Source organism: Oncorhynchus tshawytscha, linkage group LG13 (genome assembly GCF_018296145.1).
Source record: "Oncorhynchus tshawytscha isolate Ot180627B linkage group LG13, Otsh_v2.0, whole genome shotgun sequence".
Classification (NCBI taxonomy): domain Eukaryota; kingdom Metazoa; phylum Chordata; class Actinopteri; order Salmoniformes; family Salmonidae; genus Oncorhynchus; species Oncorhynchus tshawytscha.
The window spans coordinates 80,653,645-80,674,040 of record NC_056441.1 but is presented as its reverse complement, the minus strand read 5'-3'; the positions used below and the strand labels follow the sequence as shown (position 1 = coordinate 80,674,040).

The 20,396-nt window shown below is 49.9% G+C and overlaps 1 protein-coding gene across 8 annotated transcripts in view; it reads right to left on the bottom strand.

Annotated features, from left to right (window-relative positions):
* The window catches only part of LOC112247029 (arf-GAP with Rho-GAP domain, ANK repeat and PH domain-containing protein 1), a 131,014-nt gene that overhangs the window by 6,453 nt on the left and 104,165 nt on the right, over nt 1–20,396 (bottom strand). For 5 of the 8 annotated variants that reach the window (XM_042296409.1, XM_042296408.1, XM_042296410.1 and 2 more), the window contains 11 exons: nt 19,163–19,375; nt 18,293–18,398; nt 18,070–18,217; nt 13,286–13,375; nt 12,790–12,867; nt 12,558–12,675; nt 9,319–9,432; nt 8,412–8,557; nt 8,224–8,306; nt 7,069–7,128; nt 598–661 (listed from right to left, as the gene is read on the bottom strand). In XM_042296409.1, coding sequence (XP_042152343.1) covers nt 598–661; nt 7,069–7,128; nt 8,224–8,306; nt 8,412–8,557; nt 9,319–9,432; nt 12,558–12,675; nt 12,790–12,867; nt 13,286–13,375; nt 18,070–18,217; nt 18,293–18,398; nt 19,163–19,375 — 1,220 coding nt within the window. The other 3 variants (XR_006078710.1, XM_042296412.1, XM_042296413.1) reach the window with 3 other exon arrangements.

Here is a 20,396-nt window from a genome sequence, read left to right as displayed (position 1 = left end):
GAGAGCGAGGGGAGAGAGGGATAGAGAGAGGGGGAGAGATAGAGGGTGAGAGGGGGGTGAGAATGGGAGAAAGAGAAAGTAGGGGGATAGAGAGATGCGGGAGAGAGAGGGTGAGAGAGGGAGAAAGAAGAGGGATAGAGAGAGGCAGGAGAGAGAGGGTGAGAGAGAGGGTGAGAGAGGGAGAAAGAAGAGGGATAGAGAGAGGCAGGAGAGAGGGGGTGAGAGAGGGGGAGAGAGGGAGAAAGAAGAGGGATAGAGAGAGGCAGGAGAGAGAGGGTGAGAGAGAGGGTGAGAGAGGGAGAAAGAAGAGGGATAGAGAGAGGCAGGAGAGAGAGGGTGAAAGAGGGGGAGAGAGGGAGAAAGAAGAGGGATAGAGAGAGGCAGGAGAGAGAGGGTGTGAGAGGGGGAGAGAAGGAGAAAGAAGAGGGATAGAGAGCGAGGGGGAGAGGGATAGAGAGATGCAGGAGAGAGAGGGTGAGAGAGGGAGAAAGAAGAGGGATAGAGAGAGAGCGAGAGAGAGGGGGTAGAGAGGGGGGGTGAATAAGAACAGGGAATCATAATAACCAGTGTGACAGACAGTAGTATGTGTCCTCTCACCTGGACAGTGAGGAAGGTGGAGAACCACTCCCTCATCTCTGTCTGAGTGTCACAACACAGATACCTACAGGGAGGATGGAAAGAGAGGGGAGAGGAGAGAGAGAGGAGGGAGAGAGAGATGAAGCAGAGAGGAGGGAGAGAGAATAGAGAGATTAACCTCAAGAAGAGTCCCCGAGTCTCCGTTCACAAACACAAACACACCCCACAGAGCCCCAGTACAGCAACACAATTAGACCCAACCAAATCATGAGAAAACAGAAAGATAATTACTTGATGCATTGGAAATAATTAACAAGAAAACAGAGGAAACTAGAATGCTATTTGGCCTTAAACAGAGAATACACAGCGGCAGAATACCTGACTACCGTGACTGACCCAAACTTAAGGAAAGCTTCTACTATATACAGACTCAGTGAGTATGGCCTTGCTATTGAGAAAGGCCGTCGTAGGCATACCTGGCTCTCAAGAGAAGACAGACTAGGTGCACACTGCCCACAAAATGAGGTGGAAACTGAGCTGCAATTCCTAACCTCGTGCCAAATGTATGACCATATTGGACACACATATTTCCCTCAGATTACACAGATCAACAAAGATTTTAAAAAACAAACCCAATTTTGATTAACTCCCAAATCTACTGGGTGAAATTCCACGGTGTGCCATAACAGCAGCAATATTTGTGACCTGTTGCCACGAGAAAAGGGCAACCAGTGAGGAACAAACACCATCTAAATACAACCCATATTTATGCTTATTTATTAGAGAAGAGGGAGAGAGTGAGACAGAGACTTAGGTAAGTAGGCCTAGTGCTCAATCCCATCCCCCAATCTCCCCTATCTCACACACCCGCCGCACACTTTGCCTGGTGAAAGTCCCCTGGGCGTCAACAAAGAGTCCTAATTTAAACGAGAGTCAGTGATTAGAGTCGAGTGCGTTTCACACCTCAGCGATGATGTCACCAGACCCACACTGAGTCACACCCTCAACAAGTCCACTTTCTCTAACAGATAAACTACACAACATTGACACAGCCATGGAGTTACGACACACACAGCTCTGTACATCACGTGGCTGCTCTTCCTCACAGCAGGGAGCTCATCGGGCCCTTGGTTTGTTAAAGCCTGTTATGCCCCAAACACTTTACTCTGTTTCCCTCAACACAACGGGAACAACTGGTTCATTGTTCCGTCTGTCACACTAATAATTAGGATCATTTTGGAATGAAGGACATAGTATATTCTCTCTCTCTCCCCATCTTACTCTCCCCCCTATCTCTCTCTCTCTAGTGCATGCTGGGAGCAAGTTGGGAAGGAGGAGTGGCTGGAATTCAGCATCCCGGAGTTGCCTCTTCACCTCTTCACAAAAGGGTTTTCTAATGCTCAATTAGCCTTTTAAAATGATAAACTTGGATTAGCTAACACAACAACGTGCCATTGGAACACAGGAGTGATGGTTGCTGATAATGGGCGTCTGTACACCCATGTAGATATTCCATTAAAAATAAATCCGTTTCCAGCTACAATAGTCTTTTACAACATTAACGATGCGCTTTTCTTTCAAAAACAAGGACATTTCTAACTGACCCGAAACTATTGAACGGTGAGTGTATATTTATATTGATTAGTTGAGTTGTTTTAAAGGTGATATTGTCTCACTGTCACTAAGTATGTATAGGGGTGGTGGGATCGTTGAGGTTGGTTCTCTCGAGGGAGCAACCAGCGGGAGGGGCTGATTGTAATGGCCACTCGTGGAGGTTTACAGTTTGAAAAACCTAGTCTGCTTGGGGTGAAGAGTCCCGCTGCGACAGGTTGTTGGGTGGAAGAATGAAGTTTAGCAGTGGGTGCTATCATTGGGTATGACAGCATAAAATCAGCCTCAAGGATGAGTAGTGCTGTAGTCATTTTCTTAGATTCCATTGAAAAGGTGAATCCGGTAGTTGAGGGAGACACAGATGTAGGTATTCCCTCTTATGAGTCCGGCAAAGACAGTTCTACTTCCTAACGCACCTCTAACGCACCTCTAACGCACCTCTAACGCACCTCTAACGCACCTCTAACGCACCTCTAACGCACCTCTAACGCACCTCTAACGCACCTCTAACGCACCTCTAACGCACCTCTAACGCACCTTCATTCGTTAGGGATAAAGTGTTGGAGAGAGAGTTATCTTGTATATACAATAAAGGTTATTTTTGGATGCAAATCTCTTTTGCTGAAACATGTCGTATCTCATAGGAGACAAGTGCACAGGAATTTAAAGAAGGATACTGACCAACTGAATTTAGCGTTCAGCTTTAAGATTGATGGGTTTGATTATGTGTTCTACGCTTCTACTGAATCAATTAAATGCTTTGGGTGTGGAAGAGAGGGGCATTTGGTGAGTCCAGAGAACAGAGCCAGATAGCAGCTAAAGCACCACTGAGAAGGGATGAACAGGCTACGGGTTCAGGAGAAGGGATGAACAGCCTACGGGTTCAGGAGAAGGGAGGAACAGGCTAAGGGTTCAGGAGAAGGGATGAACAGGATAAGGGTTCAGGAGAAGGGATGAACAGGCAACGGGTTCAGGAGAAGGGATGAACAGGCTACGGGTTCAGGAGAAGGGATGAACAGGCTAGGGGTTCAGGAGAAGGGATGAACAGGCTAGGGGTTCAGGAAAGGGATGAACAGGCTAAGGGTTCAGGAGAAGGGATGAACAGGCTAAGGGTTCAGGAGAAGGGATGAACAGGCTAAGGGTTCAGGAGAAGGGATGAACAGGCTAAGGGTTCAGGAGAAGGGATGAACAGGCTAAGGGTTCAGGAGAAGGGATGAGCAGGCTAAGGGTTCAGGAGAAGGGATGAACAGGCTACGGGTTCAGGAGAAGGGATGAACAGGCTACGGGTTCAGGAGAAGGGATGAACAGGCTAAGTGTTCAGGAGAAGGGATGAACAGGCTAAAGGTTCAGGAGAAGGTGGGCAGATGTGGGGAAAATAGGAAAGGAGAGCAATATGGCTATGGGGGCAGTTGTGGTAGAACAAGGAAGGGGGGGGGTAGGTGAGACTGCGATTGAGGTCGCTGAGGGCATGCTGGAGAATGAAATGGGAATTCAAGAGGAGAGGGAGGGTAATGGAAAATTAAGCAAAGTAGCGAGGAGGAAGAGGAAGAATTTAAGGGGGGGGAATGAAGGTTCTAATTCTAACAGGAAGGTAGAGATTGATAAATCAGTTGAGGAGAAACAGGAAGTAGAAATTGATAAATCAGTTGAGGACAAACAGGTTGTAGAGAGGGTGGAGTTTTCTTCTGGGGATGACATCTAGGAATCGGATGCGTCACAACAAAATAGCGAGAGAAATGGGATGGAACGGAGGTATGGATTGAAAAGGATATGCAGGATTATAATGTAACGTGTTTTTCCTGAAAGTAAATGGTTTATTGAATCAGCAAAGTTTCTGATGTCCAAAATAACAGGTGGAGGTTTGACCAGAAATTGCTAGACTAAAGAAAGTGGTCACGAGAGTGACAAGTGAGGTCAATTCTAAAGGAAATGAAAGAGTTCAGGCGCAGCCGTAACTCTAAAGAGATGTGTTTTCTGTCTCTTCCTGTGCTTTTTCCCCCAGCCTTGAGCAGTTGTAAGATTTCTTCTTTAAAATGTAAATGGGGCAAGAGATGGAAAAAAAGAGGCGTAGTGTGTTGGTTAATAAAGGGAAAGGGAAGTGACATACGTTTTCTGCATAGTAATATGGAAAATGAAGTTGTGTGGCAACAGGAGTGGAGTTGGGGGGGAGGGGGGCAGTGGTGTGTAGTCATAAAAACTCAGACTGGGGGTGTGGCCATCCTGTTCTCAAAAGGATTTTTGCCTTAATCATATGAGGTTGAAGAGGTAGTTGAGGGGGAAAGTTAGAGCGATATATGAAAACATCCCTATGGGTTTAATAAATGTATATGCCCCAGTAGTGGCAGTTGAGAGGGTGTTTTTTTAGAGACGTTATCAAATACCATTGAGAAATGTAATACTGAGGATGATGTATTACTTGCTGTGGATTTGAACTGGACAGTCAGTGATTTAGATAGAAAACACAAAAAACCTCATATAGCCTCAAGGACTTTTTAAAAACGCCTTATTTTCAAAATGGAGGCACGAGACAATATACATGGGCCCAAGTGTGTCACGACTTCCGCCGAAGTCAGCCCCTCTTCTTGATCGAGCGGTTTTCGGCGGTCGACCTGCTGGGTATCAGAGTACAGGGGACATTGGCAGACCTGATGGGTATCAGAGCACAGGGGGCATTGGCAGACCTTCTGGGTATCCGAGTACAGGGGACATTGGTGAGAAGTACATTTCAGGGAATCTCTGAAATCGATGCCTCATCCACATTTTTCTTCGGTTTAGAGAAAAAAGAATGGACAAAGAAGAATTATTAATGGCCTCAAATCAGCTGTTGGACAGGAGCTCACTAGCCCTAGTGAAATTAGAAAGAAGGCAGTGGAGTTCAATGTTGAGCTCTACAAGTGTGAGTATACAGAGGATAAAACAGTGACACAGCAGTTCCTTGGTGGCCTCCCACAGGTGGCTGCAGAAGCTCAGGTTGAACTAGAGCAACCATCGTCTTTGCAGGAGCTCAGGTTGAACTAGAGCAACCATCGTCTTTGCAGGAGCTCAGGTTGAACTAGAGCAACCATCGTCTTTGCAGGAGCTCAGGTTGAACTAGAGCAACCATCGTCTTTGCAGGAGCTCAGGTTGAACTAGAGCAACCATCGTCTTTGCAGGAGCTCAGGTTGAACTAGAGCAACCATCGTCTTTGCAGGAGCTCAGGTTGAACTAGAGCAACCATCGTCTTTGCAGGAGCTCAGGTTGAACTAGAGCAACCATCGTCTTTGCAGAAGCTCAGGTTGAACTAGATCAACCATCGTCTTTGCAGGAGCTCAGGTTGAACTAGAGCAACCATAGTCTTTGCAGGAGCTTTCCACTGCATTACAAGGCATGGAAAATGGAAGGGCACTGGGTATTGATGGGCTTCCCGTTGACTTTTTGAAGTCTTTTTGTTGGGAGTGGATTGGCTAGCAGTAGTTAACGATAGTTTGACCGGAGGGTTACTACCAATAAACTGCAGAAGGGCTGTCCTCATCCTACTGCCAACAAAGAGTGACCCTAAGGAGGTGAAGAACTAGAGGCCGATGGCCTTAATGTGCACTGATTAGAAGATCCTGTCCAAGGCTTCATCCAACAGGCTGAGGGAGGTGATGGGGCAAATCATACACACGGACCAGTCCTACTGTGTTCTCTGCAGGCAGATAGGGGAAAACATTTCCCTGATTCTTATGGTTGTTAGCTCATATGTCATACAGGAGGCCACTATTATGGTTAACAATGTGGTTGCATTGTGCACTGTGACATCGGTTGTCATGTTTAGAGCCACCGTCTGGCCTTCTGGCCAAGATACAGGAAATTATTGTAGATTTATTTAGGGATAAACATCATTGGGTTCCAAAAAGTGCTTTGTGTCAGGAGAAGAGTGGATTATGCTCAAGAGTTACAAGAAAAAGGCACCAGATGAAGACGCCCCATTTCCCAGACTAGGGATTACGCCCCATTTCCCAGACTAGGGATTACGCCCCATTTCCCAGACTAGGGATTACGCCCCATTTCCCAGACTAGGGATTACGCCCCATTTCCCAGACTAGGATTACGCCCCATTTCCCAGACTAGGGATTACGCCCCATTTCCCAGACTAGGGATTACACCCCATTTCCCAGACTAGGGATTACGCCCCATTTCCCAGACTAGGGATTACGCCCCATTTCCCAGACTAGGGATTACATCCAATATCCCAGAGTTGGCCGAAAAGGTGTTATTAGTGGATTTGAGAGGGTTGGAAGAGGTGGGTTTGGATGTGATGTGTGAATGGGAAGGAGTTATATAAAATAAGAAAGGTTGAAATAAAGATACATTTAAAAATAGAAAAGACACTCCTTGGAGGGTAAAACTGGGCCTTGATGATAAGGTGAAGCCATCATGGATAACACTGTACAAGCCACCGTTACTAAAGGGGACTGGTGATATGTAATGGGGGGTGTTGATGACAAGGTAAAGCCAGCATGGAGAACACTGTACAGGGGACTGGTGATATGTAGTGGAGGGTGTTGATGACAAGGTGAAGCCATCATGGAGAGCACTGTACAAGCCACCGTTACTAAAGGGGACTGGTGATATGTAATGGGGGGTGTTGATGACAAGGTGAAGCCATCATGGAGAGCACTGTACAAGCCACCGTTACTAAAGGGGACTGGTGATATGTAATGGGGGTGTTGATGACAAGGTGAAGCCATCATGGAGAGCACTGTACAAGCCACCGTTACTAAAGGGGACTGGTGATATGTAATGGGGGGTGTTGATGACAAGGTGAAGCCATCATGGAGAACACTGTACAAGCCACCGTTACTAAAGGGGACTGGTGATATGTAATGGGGACTCACACACTCTCATTCAGGGACTCACCATTGCTGCTTCTCTGGCTTCTCCTGTTTTTCACTTTTATAGATCACGGTCAGACCCCAACTACATAGAGAGAGAGATAGGAAACATCACAGTCAGACCCCAACTACATAGAGAGAGATAGGACACATCACGGTCAGACCCCAACTACATAGAGAGAGAGATAGGAAACATCACAGTCAGACCCCAACTACATAGAGAGAGAGATAGGAAACATCACAGTCAGACCCCAACTACATAGAGAGAGAGATAGGAAACATCACAGTCAGACCCCAACTACATAGAGAGAGAGATAGGAAACATCACAGTCAGACCCCAACTACATAGAGAGAGAGATAGGAAACATCACAGTCAGACCCCAACTACATAGAGAGAGAGATAGGAAACATCACAGTCAGACCCCAACTACATAGAGATAGGAAACATCACGGTCAGACCCCAACTACATAGAGAGAGATAGGAAACATCACGGTCAGACCCCAACTACATAGAGAGAGATAGGAAACATCACAGCCAGACGCCAACTACATAGAGAGAGATAGGAAACATCACAGTCAGACCCCAACTACATAGAGAGAGAGAGAGATAGGAAACATCACAGTCAGACCCCAACTACATAGAGAGAGATAGAGAGAGAGGTGTTCTGACCAGGCAGGAGGAGAGGACAGAGAGGTGTTCTGACCAGGCAGGAGGAGAGGACAGAGAGGTGTTCTGACCAGGCAGGAGGAGAGGACAGAGAGGTGTTCTGACCAGGCAAGAGGAGAGGACAGAGAGGCGTTCTGACCAGGCAGGAGGACAGGACAGAGAGGCGTTCTGACCAGGCAGGAGGACAGGACAGAGAGGCGTTCTGACCAGGCAGGAGGACAGGACAGAGAGGCGTTCTGACCAGGCAGGAGGACAGGACAGAGAGGCGTTCTGACCAGGCAGGAGGAGAGGACAGAGAGGCGTTCTGACCAGGCAGGAGGAGAGGACAGAGAGGCGTTCTGACCAAGCAGGAGGAGAGGACAGAGAGGTGTTCTGACCAGGCAGGAGGAGAGGACAGAGAGGTGTTCTGACCAGGCAGGAGGACAGGACAGAGAGGTGTTCTGACCAGGCGGGAGGAGAGGACAGAGAGGTGTTCTGACCAGGCGGGAGGAGAGGACAGAGAGGTGTTCTGACCAGGTGGGTGGTCGTAGTTTCTTCTTGATGCCTAGATAGACCCTCAGATTCTTCACCTGCCATTCCCTCTCTGAACGATTACTCTACAGGGAAACAAAACAGACAGATTAGCTCTGTGTGTGTGTGTGTGTGTGTGTGTGTGTGTGTGTGTGTGTGTGTGTGTGCGTGTGTGTGTGTGTGTGTCTTACCCGCACTTCCTTGTACATCCTGAGGGAGACAGTGTTTAGGATGAAGTAGCGGTCGTGGAAGCTGCCGGTGTTCAGTCCCAATCCCAGAATGCTCCTCTCTTCCCGGAACTTCACCATCCCGTGCTTGGACACATCCACTTTACTGGCTATGGGGGGACGGATCGTACCAAATCAGAAACAGTATAGGGGTAATAGTAGAGCTGAGTCAATTCAATTGTGTGTTAACAGCCTGATCACTAGAAACAAACTTAGATTCCAGACGTTTGAAAAGGTCCTGAGAACGTGGATATATGCTCACAATAAAATAAAACACAACATTCACCCAGAAATGGGAGTGAACAGGTGCTGCTCCGAACACTGCACCTACAGCAATGCTCTAGCAAGCCTTAACCCCAACCTTAACCACTCAGAACACTGCACCTACAGCAATGCTCTAGCAAGCCTTAACCCCAACCTTAACCACTCAGAACACTGCACCTACAGCAATGCTCTAGCAAGCCTTAACCCCAACCTTAACCACTCAGAACACTGCACCTACAGCAATACTCTAGCAAGCCTTAACCCCAACCTTAACCACTCAGAACACTGCACCTACAGCAATACTCTAGCAAGCCTTAACCCCAACCTTAACCACTCAGAACACTGCACCTACAGCAATGCTCTAGCAAGCCTTAACCCCAACCTTAACCACTCAGAACACTGCACCTACAGCAATGCTCTAGCAAGCCTTAACCCCAACCTTAACCACTCAGAACACTGCACCTACAGCAATACTCTAGCAAGCCTTAACCCCAACCTTAACCACTCAGAACTAATGCCTAAACTGTTCATCTTTGAGTTCTTTCCGTTTTAACCCGGTAACCACATGTATGCGTATGTGTTAGTGTGTGTGTTGGTGTGTGTGTACCCAAGTAGACCAGTATGGCCTCCATGGCCAGGTTCTTTTTGACCAGCAGGTGGGAGTCGGTACCCAGAGAGTGTAGGATGGGTAACACACGCTCCAGATGATGCAACGGACGCTCTGAGTGAGTGAGAGAGTGTGAGAGGAGAGTGAGAGAGAGGAGAGTGAGAGAGAGGAGGGAGACAAACAGAACAGAGCTTCAACAGCAGCATCACTTCTCCCTAGCACTTCCATCCCATACCTCTGTCCCCACCTCTCCATCCCATACCTCTGTCCCCTTCCTCTCCATCCCATACCTCTGTCCCCACCTCTCCATCCCATACCTCTGTCCCCTTCCTCTCCATCCCATACCTCTGTCCCCTTCCTCTCCATCCCATACCTCTGTCCCCTTCCTCTCCATCCCATACCTCTGTCCCCTTCCTCTCCATCCCATACCTCTGTCCCCTTCCTCTCCATCCCATACCTCTGTCCCCTTCCTCTCCATCCCATACCTCTCCATCCCATACCTCTGTCCCACCTCTCCATCCCATACCCCTGTCCCCTTCCTCTCCATCCCATACCTCTGTCCCCTTCCTCTCCATCCCATACCTCTGTCCCCTTCCTCTCCATCCCATACCTCTGTCCCCTTCCTCTCCATCCCATACCTCTGTCCCCTGTCCCCTTCCTCTCCATCCCATACCTCTGTCCCCTTCCTCTCCATCCCATACCTCTGTCCCCTTCCTCTCCATCCCATACCTCTGTCCCCTTCCTCTCCATCCCATACCTCTGTCCCCTTCCTCTCCATCCCATACCTCTGTCCCCTTCCTCTCCATCCCATACCTCTCCATCCCATACCTCTGTCCCACCTCTCCATCCCATACCCCTGTCCCCACCTCTCCATCCCATACCTATGTCCCCTTCCTCTCCATCCCATACCTCTGTCCCCTTCCTCTCCATCCCATACCTCTGTCCCCTTCCTCTCCATCCCATACCTCTGTCCCCTTCCTCTCCATCCCATACCTCTGTCCCCTTCCTCTCCATCCCATACCTCTGTCCCCTTCCTCTCCATCCCATACCTCTGTCCCCTTCCTCTCCATCACATACCTCTGTCCCCACCTCTCCATCCCATACCCCTGTCCCCTTCCTCTCCATCCCATACCTCTGTCCCCTTCCTCTCCATCCCATACCTCTGTCCCCACCTCTCCATCCCATACCTCTGTCCCCTTCCTCTCCATCCCATACCTCTGTCCCCTTCCTCTCCATCCCATACCTCTGTCCCCTTCCTCTCCATCCCATACCTCTGTCCCCTTCCTCTCCATCCCATACCTCTGTCCCCTTCCTCTCCATCCCATACCTCTGTCCCCTTCCTCTCCATCCCATACCTCTCCATCCCATACCTCTGTCCCACCTCTCCATCCCATACCCCTGTCCCCACCTCTCCATCCCATACCTATGTCCCCTTCCTCTCCATCCCATACCTCTGTCCCCTTCCTCTCCATCCCATACCTCTGTCCCCTTCCTCTCCATCCCATACCTCTGTCCCCTTCCTCTCCATCCCATACCTCTGTCCCCTTCCTCTCCATCCCATACCTCTGTCCCCTTCCTCTCCATCACATACCTCTGTCCCCTTCCTCTCCATCACATACCTCTGTCCCCTTCCTCTCCATCACATACCTCTGTCCCCACCTCTCCATCCCATACCCCTGTCCCCTTCCTCTCCATCCCATACCTCTGTCCCCTTCCTCTCCATCCCATACCTCTGTCCCCTTCCTCTCCATCCCATACCTCTGTCCCCACCTCTCCATCCCATACCTCTGTCCCCTTCCTCTCCATCCCATACCTCTGTCCCCACCTCTCCATCCAATACCTCTGTCCCCACCTCTCCATCCCATACCTCTGTCCCCTTCCTCTCCATCCCATACCCCATCCTCTGTCCCCTTCCTCTCCATCCCATACCTCTGTCCCCTTCCTCTCCATCCCATACCTCTCCATCCCATACCTCTGTCCCCTTCCTCTCCATCCCATACCTCTGTCCCCTTCCTCTCCATCCCATACCTCTGTCCCCTTCCTCTCCATCCCATACCTCTGTCCCCTTCCTCTCCATCCCATACCTCTGTCCCCTTCCTCTCCATCCCATACCTCTGTCCCCTTCCTCTCCATCCCATACCTCTGTCCCCACCTCTCCATCCCATACCTCTGTCCCCACCTCTCCATCCCATACCTCTGTCCCCTTCCTCTCCATCCCATACCTCTGTCCCCACCTCTCCATCCCATACCTCTGTCCCCTTCCTCTCCATCCCATACCTCTGTCCCCACCTCTCCATCCCATACCTCTGTCCCCACCTCTCCATCCCATACCTCTGTCCCCACCCTCTCCATCCCATACCTCTGTCCCCTTCCTCTCCATCCCATACCTCTGTCCCCACCTCTCCATCCCATACCTCTGTCCCCACCTCTCCATCCCATACCTCTGTCCCCACCTCTCCATCCCATACCTCTGTCCCCACCCTCTCCATCCCATACCTCTGTCCCCTTCCTCTCCATCCCATACCTCTGTCCCCTTCCTCTCCATACCATCTCTATGTCCACTCACCAGTCTCCTCCTTCTGACTGACCCCCCATCTCTCTGTCCACTCACCGGTCTCCTCCTTCTGACTGACCCACCATCTCTCTGTCCACTCACCAGTCTCCTCCTTCTGACTGACCTCCCGTCTCTTTGTCCACTCACCAGTCTCCTCCTTCTGACTGACCTCGCATCTCTCTGTCCACTCACCAGTCTCCTCCTTCTGACTGACCCCCATCTCTCTGTCCACTCACCGGTCTCCTCCTTCTGACTGATCTCCCATCTCTCTGTCCACTCACCGGTCTCCTCCTTCTGACTGACCTCCCATCTCTCTGTCCACTCGCCGGTCTCCTCCTTCTGACTGACCTTCCATCTCTCTGTCCACTCACCAGTCTCCTCCTTCTGACTGACCCCCATCTCTCTGTCCACTCACTGGTCTCCTCCTTCTGACTGATCTCCCATCTCTCTGTCCACTCACCGGTCTCCTCCTTCTGACTGACCTCCCATCTCTCTGTCCACTCACCAGTCTCCTCCTTCTGACTGACCTTCCATCTCTCTGTCCACTCACCGGTCTACTCCTTCTGACTGACCTCCCATCTCTCTGTCCACTCACCGGTCTCCTCCTTCTGACTGACCTCCCATCTCTCTGTCCACTCACCGGTCTCCTCCTTCTGACTGACCTCTCATCTCTCTGTCCACTCACCGGTCTCCTCCTTCTGGCTGACCTCCCAGCAGCTCCAGTAGTCTTTTTCTCTGACCTGGATCTTCCGCCGGTCCAGAATCTCACAGGTCAGCTCTGCGGCCGTCATAGAACCAGGGATCTGGAGGGGAGAGCAGTGGAGGGAGTGACATTCTGGAACTCTTCTTACTCTATTTCCTTATCATGATAAAGGTGAGGTCTGAAGGGTTAGTTAAGGTCAGAGGTGAGAGGTCACCTTGACATGCTGCTCTGCCGTCTCCTTCTTCTCCTCCAGGTACACTGTACAGATGAAGTCACCTGCTGACCCCGACGCCTGCACAACACGCACACACACGCATTAAAGCACATTGGGTTGCAGCAGAACACTGCAAACACATGAGAAGTTTGTGTGACTAACAGAAACCTTGGAGTTGAGATGTGTGTGTGTGTATGTGAGTGTACTGTATTACTCACAGAAACCTTGGAGTTGGGATGTGTGTGTGAGTGTACTGTATTACTCACAGAAACGCTGGAGTTGAGATGTGTGTGAATGTACTGTATTACTCACAGGAAAGCTGGAGTTGAGATGTGTGTGAGTGTACTGTATTACTCACAGGAACGCTGGAGTTGAGATGTGTGTGAATGTACTGTATTACTCACAGGAACGCTGGAGTTGAGATGTGTGTGAATGTACTGTATTACTCACAGGAACGCTGGAGTTGAGATGTGTGTGAGTGTACTGTATTACTCACAGGAACACTGGAGTTGAGGTTCAACTTCTCTCTAACTTTAATGATGACCGTGATCTCATCCAGCTGCCTTTTCAGCTGCTGCTCATCCACCTGGACCGCAACACAACCACACACGGTCAACCACACAGCAACATGACCGTATAACCGGTATAACTACTCACTCCGTGGTTGAAACACCACTGACCAGCTCACACTGCAGCCACCCCCCTACCAAACACTGCAGCCACCCCCTACCAAACACTGCAGCCACCCCCTACCAAACACTGCAGCCACCCCCTACCAAACACTGCAGCCACCCCCTACCAAACACTGCAGCCACCCCCTACCAAACACTGCAGCCACCCCCTACCAAACACTGCAGCCACCCCCTACCAAACACTGCAGCCACCCCCTACCAAACACTGCAGCCATCCCCCTACCAAACACCGCAGCCACCCCCTACCAAACACCGCAGCCACCCCCTACCAAACACTGCAGCCACCCCCTACCAAACACTGCAGCCACCCCCTACCACACTGTAGCCACCCCCTACCAAACACTGCAGCCACCCCCTACCAAACACCGCAGCCACCCCCTACCAAACACCGCAGCCACCCCCTACCAAACACTGCAGCCACCCCTACCAAACACTGCAGCCACCCCCTACCAAACATTGCAGCCACCCCCTACCAAACACTGCAGCCATCCCCCTACCAAACACTGCAGCCACCCCCTACCAAACACTGCAGCCACCCCCTACCAAACACTGCAGCCACCCCCTAACAAACACTGCAGCCACCCCTAACAAAAAATGCAGCCATACCCCTACCAAACACTGCAGCCATCCCCTACCACACTGTAGCCATCCCCTACCAAACCAAAGCACTACCAAACCATACCCCTACCAAACCAAACCACTACCAAACCACTACCAAACCACAATCAAACCACAATCAAACCACTACCAAACCATCCCACTACCAAATCATCCCACTACCAAACCATACCCCTACCAAACCACGATCAAACCACTACCAAACCATCCCACTACCAAACCATACCCCTACCAAACCAAACCACTACCAAACCATATCACTACCATCCCATACCACTACCATCCCATTCCACTACCAAACCACTACCAAGCCTTCCCACTACCAAACCATACCACTACCATCCCATACCACTACCAAACCATCCCCCTACCACACCATACCACTACCAAATCATACCACTACCAAACCACTACCACTACCAAACCATACCATCCCCTACCAAACCACTACCACACCAAACCATCCCCCTACCAAACCATAAAACTACCAAACTATCCCACTACCAAAACATACCATTATCATCCCATCCCACTACCAAACCATACCACTGCCAAACCACTACCAAACCATACCACTACCAAATCATCCCACTACCACTTCCAAACCATCCCAAATCATCCCACTACCACACCATCCAACTACCAAACCATACCACTACCAAACCACTACCACTACCAAACTATCCCACTACCACACCATCCCACTACCAAACCATCCCACTACCACTACCAAACCATCCCAATACCATACCACTACCAAACCATACCACTATGAAACTATCCCACTACCAAAACATCCCACTACCAAACCAAACCATCCCCCTACCAAACCATCCCACTACCAAACCAGACCACTACCAAACCATCCCCCTACCAAACTACTACCACTACCAAACCATCCCCCTACAAAACCAGACCCCTACAAAACCAGACCGCTACCACACCATACCGCTACCAAACCATCCCGCTACCAAACCATCCCGCTACCAAACCACTACCACTACCAAACCATTACAGACCACTACCAAACCATTACATACCACTACCAAACCAAACCACACCACTACCAAACCAAACCACACCAAACCACACCCCTACCAAACCATGCCGCTACCAAACCATGCCGCTACCAAACCATGCCGCTACCAAACCATGCCGCTACCAAACCATGCCGCTACCAAACCATCCCGCTACCACTACCAAACCACTACCAAACCACTACCAAACCATACCACTACATACCACTACCAAACCAAACCACTACCAAACCAAACCACTACCAAACCAAACCACTACCAAACCATCCCCTACCAAACCATCCCCCTACCAAACCATCCCCCTACCAAACCAGACCACTACCAAACTACTACCACTACCAAACTACTACCACTACCAAACCATCCCACTACCAAACCATCCCCCTACCAAACTACTACCACTACCAAACCATCCCCCTACAAAACCAGACCCCTACAAAACCAGACCGCTACCACACCATACCGCTACCAAACCATCCCGCTACCAAACCATCCCGCTACCAAACCACTACCACTACCAAACCACTACCACTACCAAACCATTACAGACCACTACCAAACCATTACATACCACTACCAAACCAAACCAAACCACACCAAACCACACCCCTACCAAACCATGCCGCTACCAAACCATGCCGCTACCAAACCATGCCGCTACCAAACCATGCCGCTACCAAACCATGCCGCTACCAAACCATGCCGCTACCAAACCATCCCGCTACCACTACCAAACCACTACCAAACCACTACCACTACCAAACCACTACCAAACCATACCACTACATACCACTACCAAACCAAACCACTACCAAACCAAACCACTACCAAACCAAACCACTACCAAACCATCCCCTACCAAACCATCCCCCTACCAAACCATCCCCCTACCAAACTACTACCACTACCAAACCATCCCACTACCAAACCATCCCACTACCAAACTACTACCACTACCAAACCAGACCACTACAAAACCAGACCGCTACCAAACCATACCGCTACCAAACCATACCGCTACCAAACCATCCCGCTACCAAATCATCCACTACCAAACCATTACATACCACTACCAAACCAAACCACTACCAAACCACACCCCTACCAAACCATACCCCTACCAAACCACTACCAAACCATACCACTACCAAACCAAACCACTACCAAACCAAACCACTACCAAACCAAACCACTACCAGACCAAACCACTACCAAACCACTACCAAACCATACCCCTACCAGACCACTACCAAAACATACCCCTACCAGACCACTACCAAACCAAACCACTACCAGACCACTACCAAACCAAACCACTACCAAACCATACCACTACCAAACCATACCACTACCAAACCACTACCAAACCATACCAGTACATACCACAACAAAATCATACCACTACCAAACCAAACCACTACCAAACCATCCCCCTACCAAGTGACTTACAGGAGCAATTATGGTTAAGTAACTTGCTCAAGGGCACATACATATCCTTCAGTTTTTATTTATTTAACTAGGCAAGTCAGTTAAGAACAAATTCTTATTTTACAATGACTGCCTACTCCGTTCAACCCCTCCCCTAACCCAGGCGAACGCTGGGCCAATTGTGCGCCGCCCGGTTGTGATTCACCCCGGGATTGAACCAGGGTCTGTAATGACGCCTCTAGCGCTGAGATGCGAACCAGAGGCCTTCTGGTTACAGGTTCAATGCTCTTAACCGCTAGGCTACCTGCTGCCTTTACGAGGTTATGGGTCAGGGGTTAGAGTTAACAGCATCTCTGACCTCAAAGACGTCAGTGTAGTGCTCTATGAGGTCAGGGGTCAGAGGTAGAGTTTACAGGGTCTCTGACCTCAAAGACGTCAGTGTAGTGCTCTATGAGGTTAGGGGTCAGGGGTTAGAGTTTACAGGGTCTCTGACCTCAAAGACGTCAGTGTAGTGCTCTATGAGGTTAGGGGTCAGGGGTTAGAGTTTACAGGGTCTCTGACCTCAAAGACGTCAGTGTAGTGCTCTATGAGGTTAGGGGTCAGGGGTTAGAGTTTACAGGGTCTCTGACCTCAAAGACGTCAGTGTAGTGCTCTATGAGGTTAGGGGTCAGGGGTTAGAGTTTACAGGGTCTCTGACCTCAAAGACGTCAGTGTAGTGCTCTATGAGGTTAGGGGTCAGGGGTTAGAGTTTACAGGGTCTCTGACCTCAAAGACGTCAGTGTAGTGCTCTATGAGGTTAGGGGTCAGGGGTTAGAGTTTACAGGGTCTCTGACCTCAAAGACGTCAGTGTAGTGCTCTATGAGGTTAGGGGTCAGGGGTTAGAGTTTACAGGGTCTCTGACCTCAAAGACGTCAGTGTAGTGCTCTATGAGGTTAGGGGTCAGGGGTTAGAGTTTACAGGGTCTCTGACCTCAAAGACGTCAGTGTAGTGCTCTATGAGGTTAGGGGTCAGGGGTTAGAGTTTACAGGGTCTCTGACCTCAAAGACGTCAGTGTAGTGCTCTATGAGGTTAGGGGTCAGGGGTTAGAGTTTACAGGGTCTCTGACCTCAAAGACGTCAGTGTAGTGCTCTATGAGGTTAGGGGTCAGGGGTTAGAGTTTACAGGGTCTCTGACCTCAAAGACGTCAGTGTAGTGCTCTATGAGGTTAGGGGTCAGGGGTTAGAGTTTACAGGGTCTCTGACCTCAAAGACGTCAGTGTAGTGCTCTATGAGGTTAGGGGTCAGGGGTTAGAGTTTACAGGGTCTCTGACCTCAAAGACGTCAGTGTAGTGCTCTATGAGGTCAGGGGTCAGGGGTAGAGTTTACAGGGTCTCTGACCTCAAAGACGTCAGTGTAGTGCTCTATGAGGTCAGGGGTCAGGGGTTAGAGTTTACAGGGTCTCTGACCTCAAAGACGTCAGTGTAGTGCTCTATGAGGTCAGGGGTTAGAGTTTACAGGGTCTCTGACCTCAAAGACGTCAGTGTAGTGCTCTATGAGTTCCTCTACGACGCGGCCAGCTGTGAAGTCCTTCCCGTCGGTCTGGAACAGTGTTGGGCCAAATACTATAGCCAGGTTATGGAGATTCATCTGGTTCAGCTCTGCAAACCGCTGCACACTGTGGACAACACACACACCGTTACACTCCGAGCAGAGGGGTGTGTGTGTGTGTGTGTGTTTATATGTGTCTCACCAGTAGAGGTGGTTGACCAGGGCTCGTAGCGTGGCCTTGTTGACTCTGGGCAGGCGGCTCAGCAGCAGCTGGTACTGAGAGATCTTCTTGCTCTCCTCTGGGATCACTGACAAACACCACACACACACACAGTGTTTGAGTTAGGGTGTAGGATACAGGGTGTTTGAGTTAGGGTGTAGGATACAGGGTGTTTGAGTTAGGGTGTAGGGTGTAGGATACAGGGTCTTGGGGTTAGGGTGTAGGGTGTAGGATACAGGGTCTTGGGGTTAGGGTGTAGGATACAGGGTCTTGGGGTTAGGGTATAGGGTGTAGGATACAGGGTCTTGGGGTTAGGGTATAGGGTGTAGGATACAGGGTGTTGGGGTTAGGGTGTAGGATACAGGGTGTAGGGGTTAGGGTGTAGGATACACGGTGTAGGATACAGGGTGTAGGGGTTACGGTGTAGGATACCGGGTGTTGGGGTTACGGTGTAGGATACAGGGTCTTAGGGTTTAGGGTGTAGGGTTTAGGGTGTAGGATATAGGGTGTAGGATATAGGGTGTAGGATATAGGGTGTAGGGGTTAGGGTGTAGGGGTTAGGGTGTAGGGTGTAGGTGTTAGGGGTTAGGGTGTTAGCGTGCAGGATGTTAGCGTGCAGGGTGTTAGCGTGCAGGGTGTTAGCGTGCAGGGTGTTAGCGTGCAGGGTGTTAGCGTGCAGGGTGTTAGCGTGCAGGGTGTTAGCGTGCAGGGTGTTAGCGTGCAGGGTGTTAGCGTGCAGGGTGTTAGCGTGCAGGGTGTTAGCGTGCAGGGTGTTAGCGTGCAGGGTGTTAGCGTGCAGGGTGTTAGCGTGCAGGGTGTTAGCGTGCAGGGTGTTAGCGTGCAGGGTCTCACCAGGTGTGCTGAGCCATGCGCTAGCAGCCTGTTTGGTGAACAGGCCCTCTCCAGACTCTCTGAAGAAGCGTTTCAGTGTGTTAGACACGTCGTCCACCTGGTGCTCCTCCTCCTTCAGACGCACATTACGGGCATCACGCCGAAACGCCTCGCACAGCGCCGCCACGCGACTGTTCACACCGCTCTTACGGTAGATACCCTCAGACGTCAGACCTAAAACACAAACAGATTAAAACTCAGACACACACTAATATCCACTCCACAACACATACTCCTGACATGGTTCACAGTGTTTCAATTCTCCACCTTCTCTTACTGACCAACCAAAACTGTCAGAGTTCAGAGGTCAGAGTAGCAGCCAATCAGAGCACAGAAGGGATTATGAAGAGAGTCAGCATACGGAATAGACTAACATGCTGACCACACTGCTCACGTGCGCCAACAAGCGTCTGCGTTGCCAAGCGCTAAAATAGAAGTCAGTTCTATTTGTGACGCTGAACGCGGTGCAAGTCCTGCCTCTCCCATCTCCTCATTGGTTATACCTACGTCGGTGATTGAAAGCTGAACGGAGGTCGGTCAGTTGTGGTAATACACCTTATTATGAAAGTTAGATGCTAATCGCCATATAAAGTCCAAAGAAGAAAGGGACGAAGGAGGAGCGATGACTAGAAACGATTTGGTTGACCATTTTATGTGTGGATTAATTGTTGGCGTAGAGGACCTTGTGCGTTTCAGGTATAACAACAACTCAATGTTTATATCCCAGGACAAATTAGCTAGCAACAGCAAGCTAGCTAAATAGGACAAATTAGCTAACAACTGCAAACTAACTAGCTAAAATGCCATAAATGTTGAATGTTTTTCGACCTGTCCCCAAATTAAAATAATTGGTTCAGAGTTTGTTTTGATGTTTCAACCTGGTGTCGTGATGGCGTTTGGTGTGGGAGGACAAAATCAATTTGCACACGCGGATGCACGCGTGTCGGGTTTGGGCATGGTGTAAGACTGCAGTCCAAATACGTTATTGTTACCCCCTCAGCCGTTACTTTCCCTCGGGATAATCCCAGTCGAAACCGGATGCAGTTTGATTGCCATTTTAAGTGGAGGTCCAATTCAAACGTTGCCCCCTCGGCCCTAGATTTAGCTTGAGGGAGTGAAGAACTTTGGTCACTTACGGGGTTGATATGACCCACAATTCAATGCAAATTGTATTCACATGTCAAACTCTGGTGTG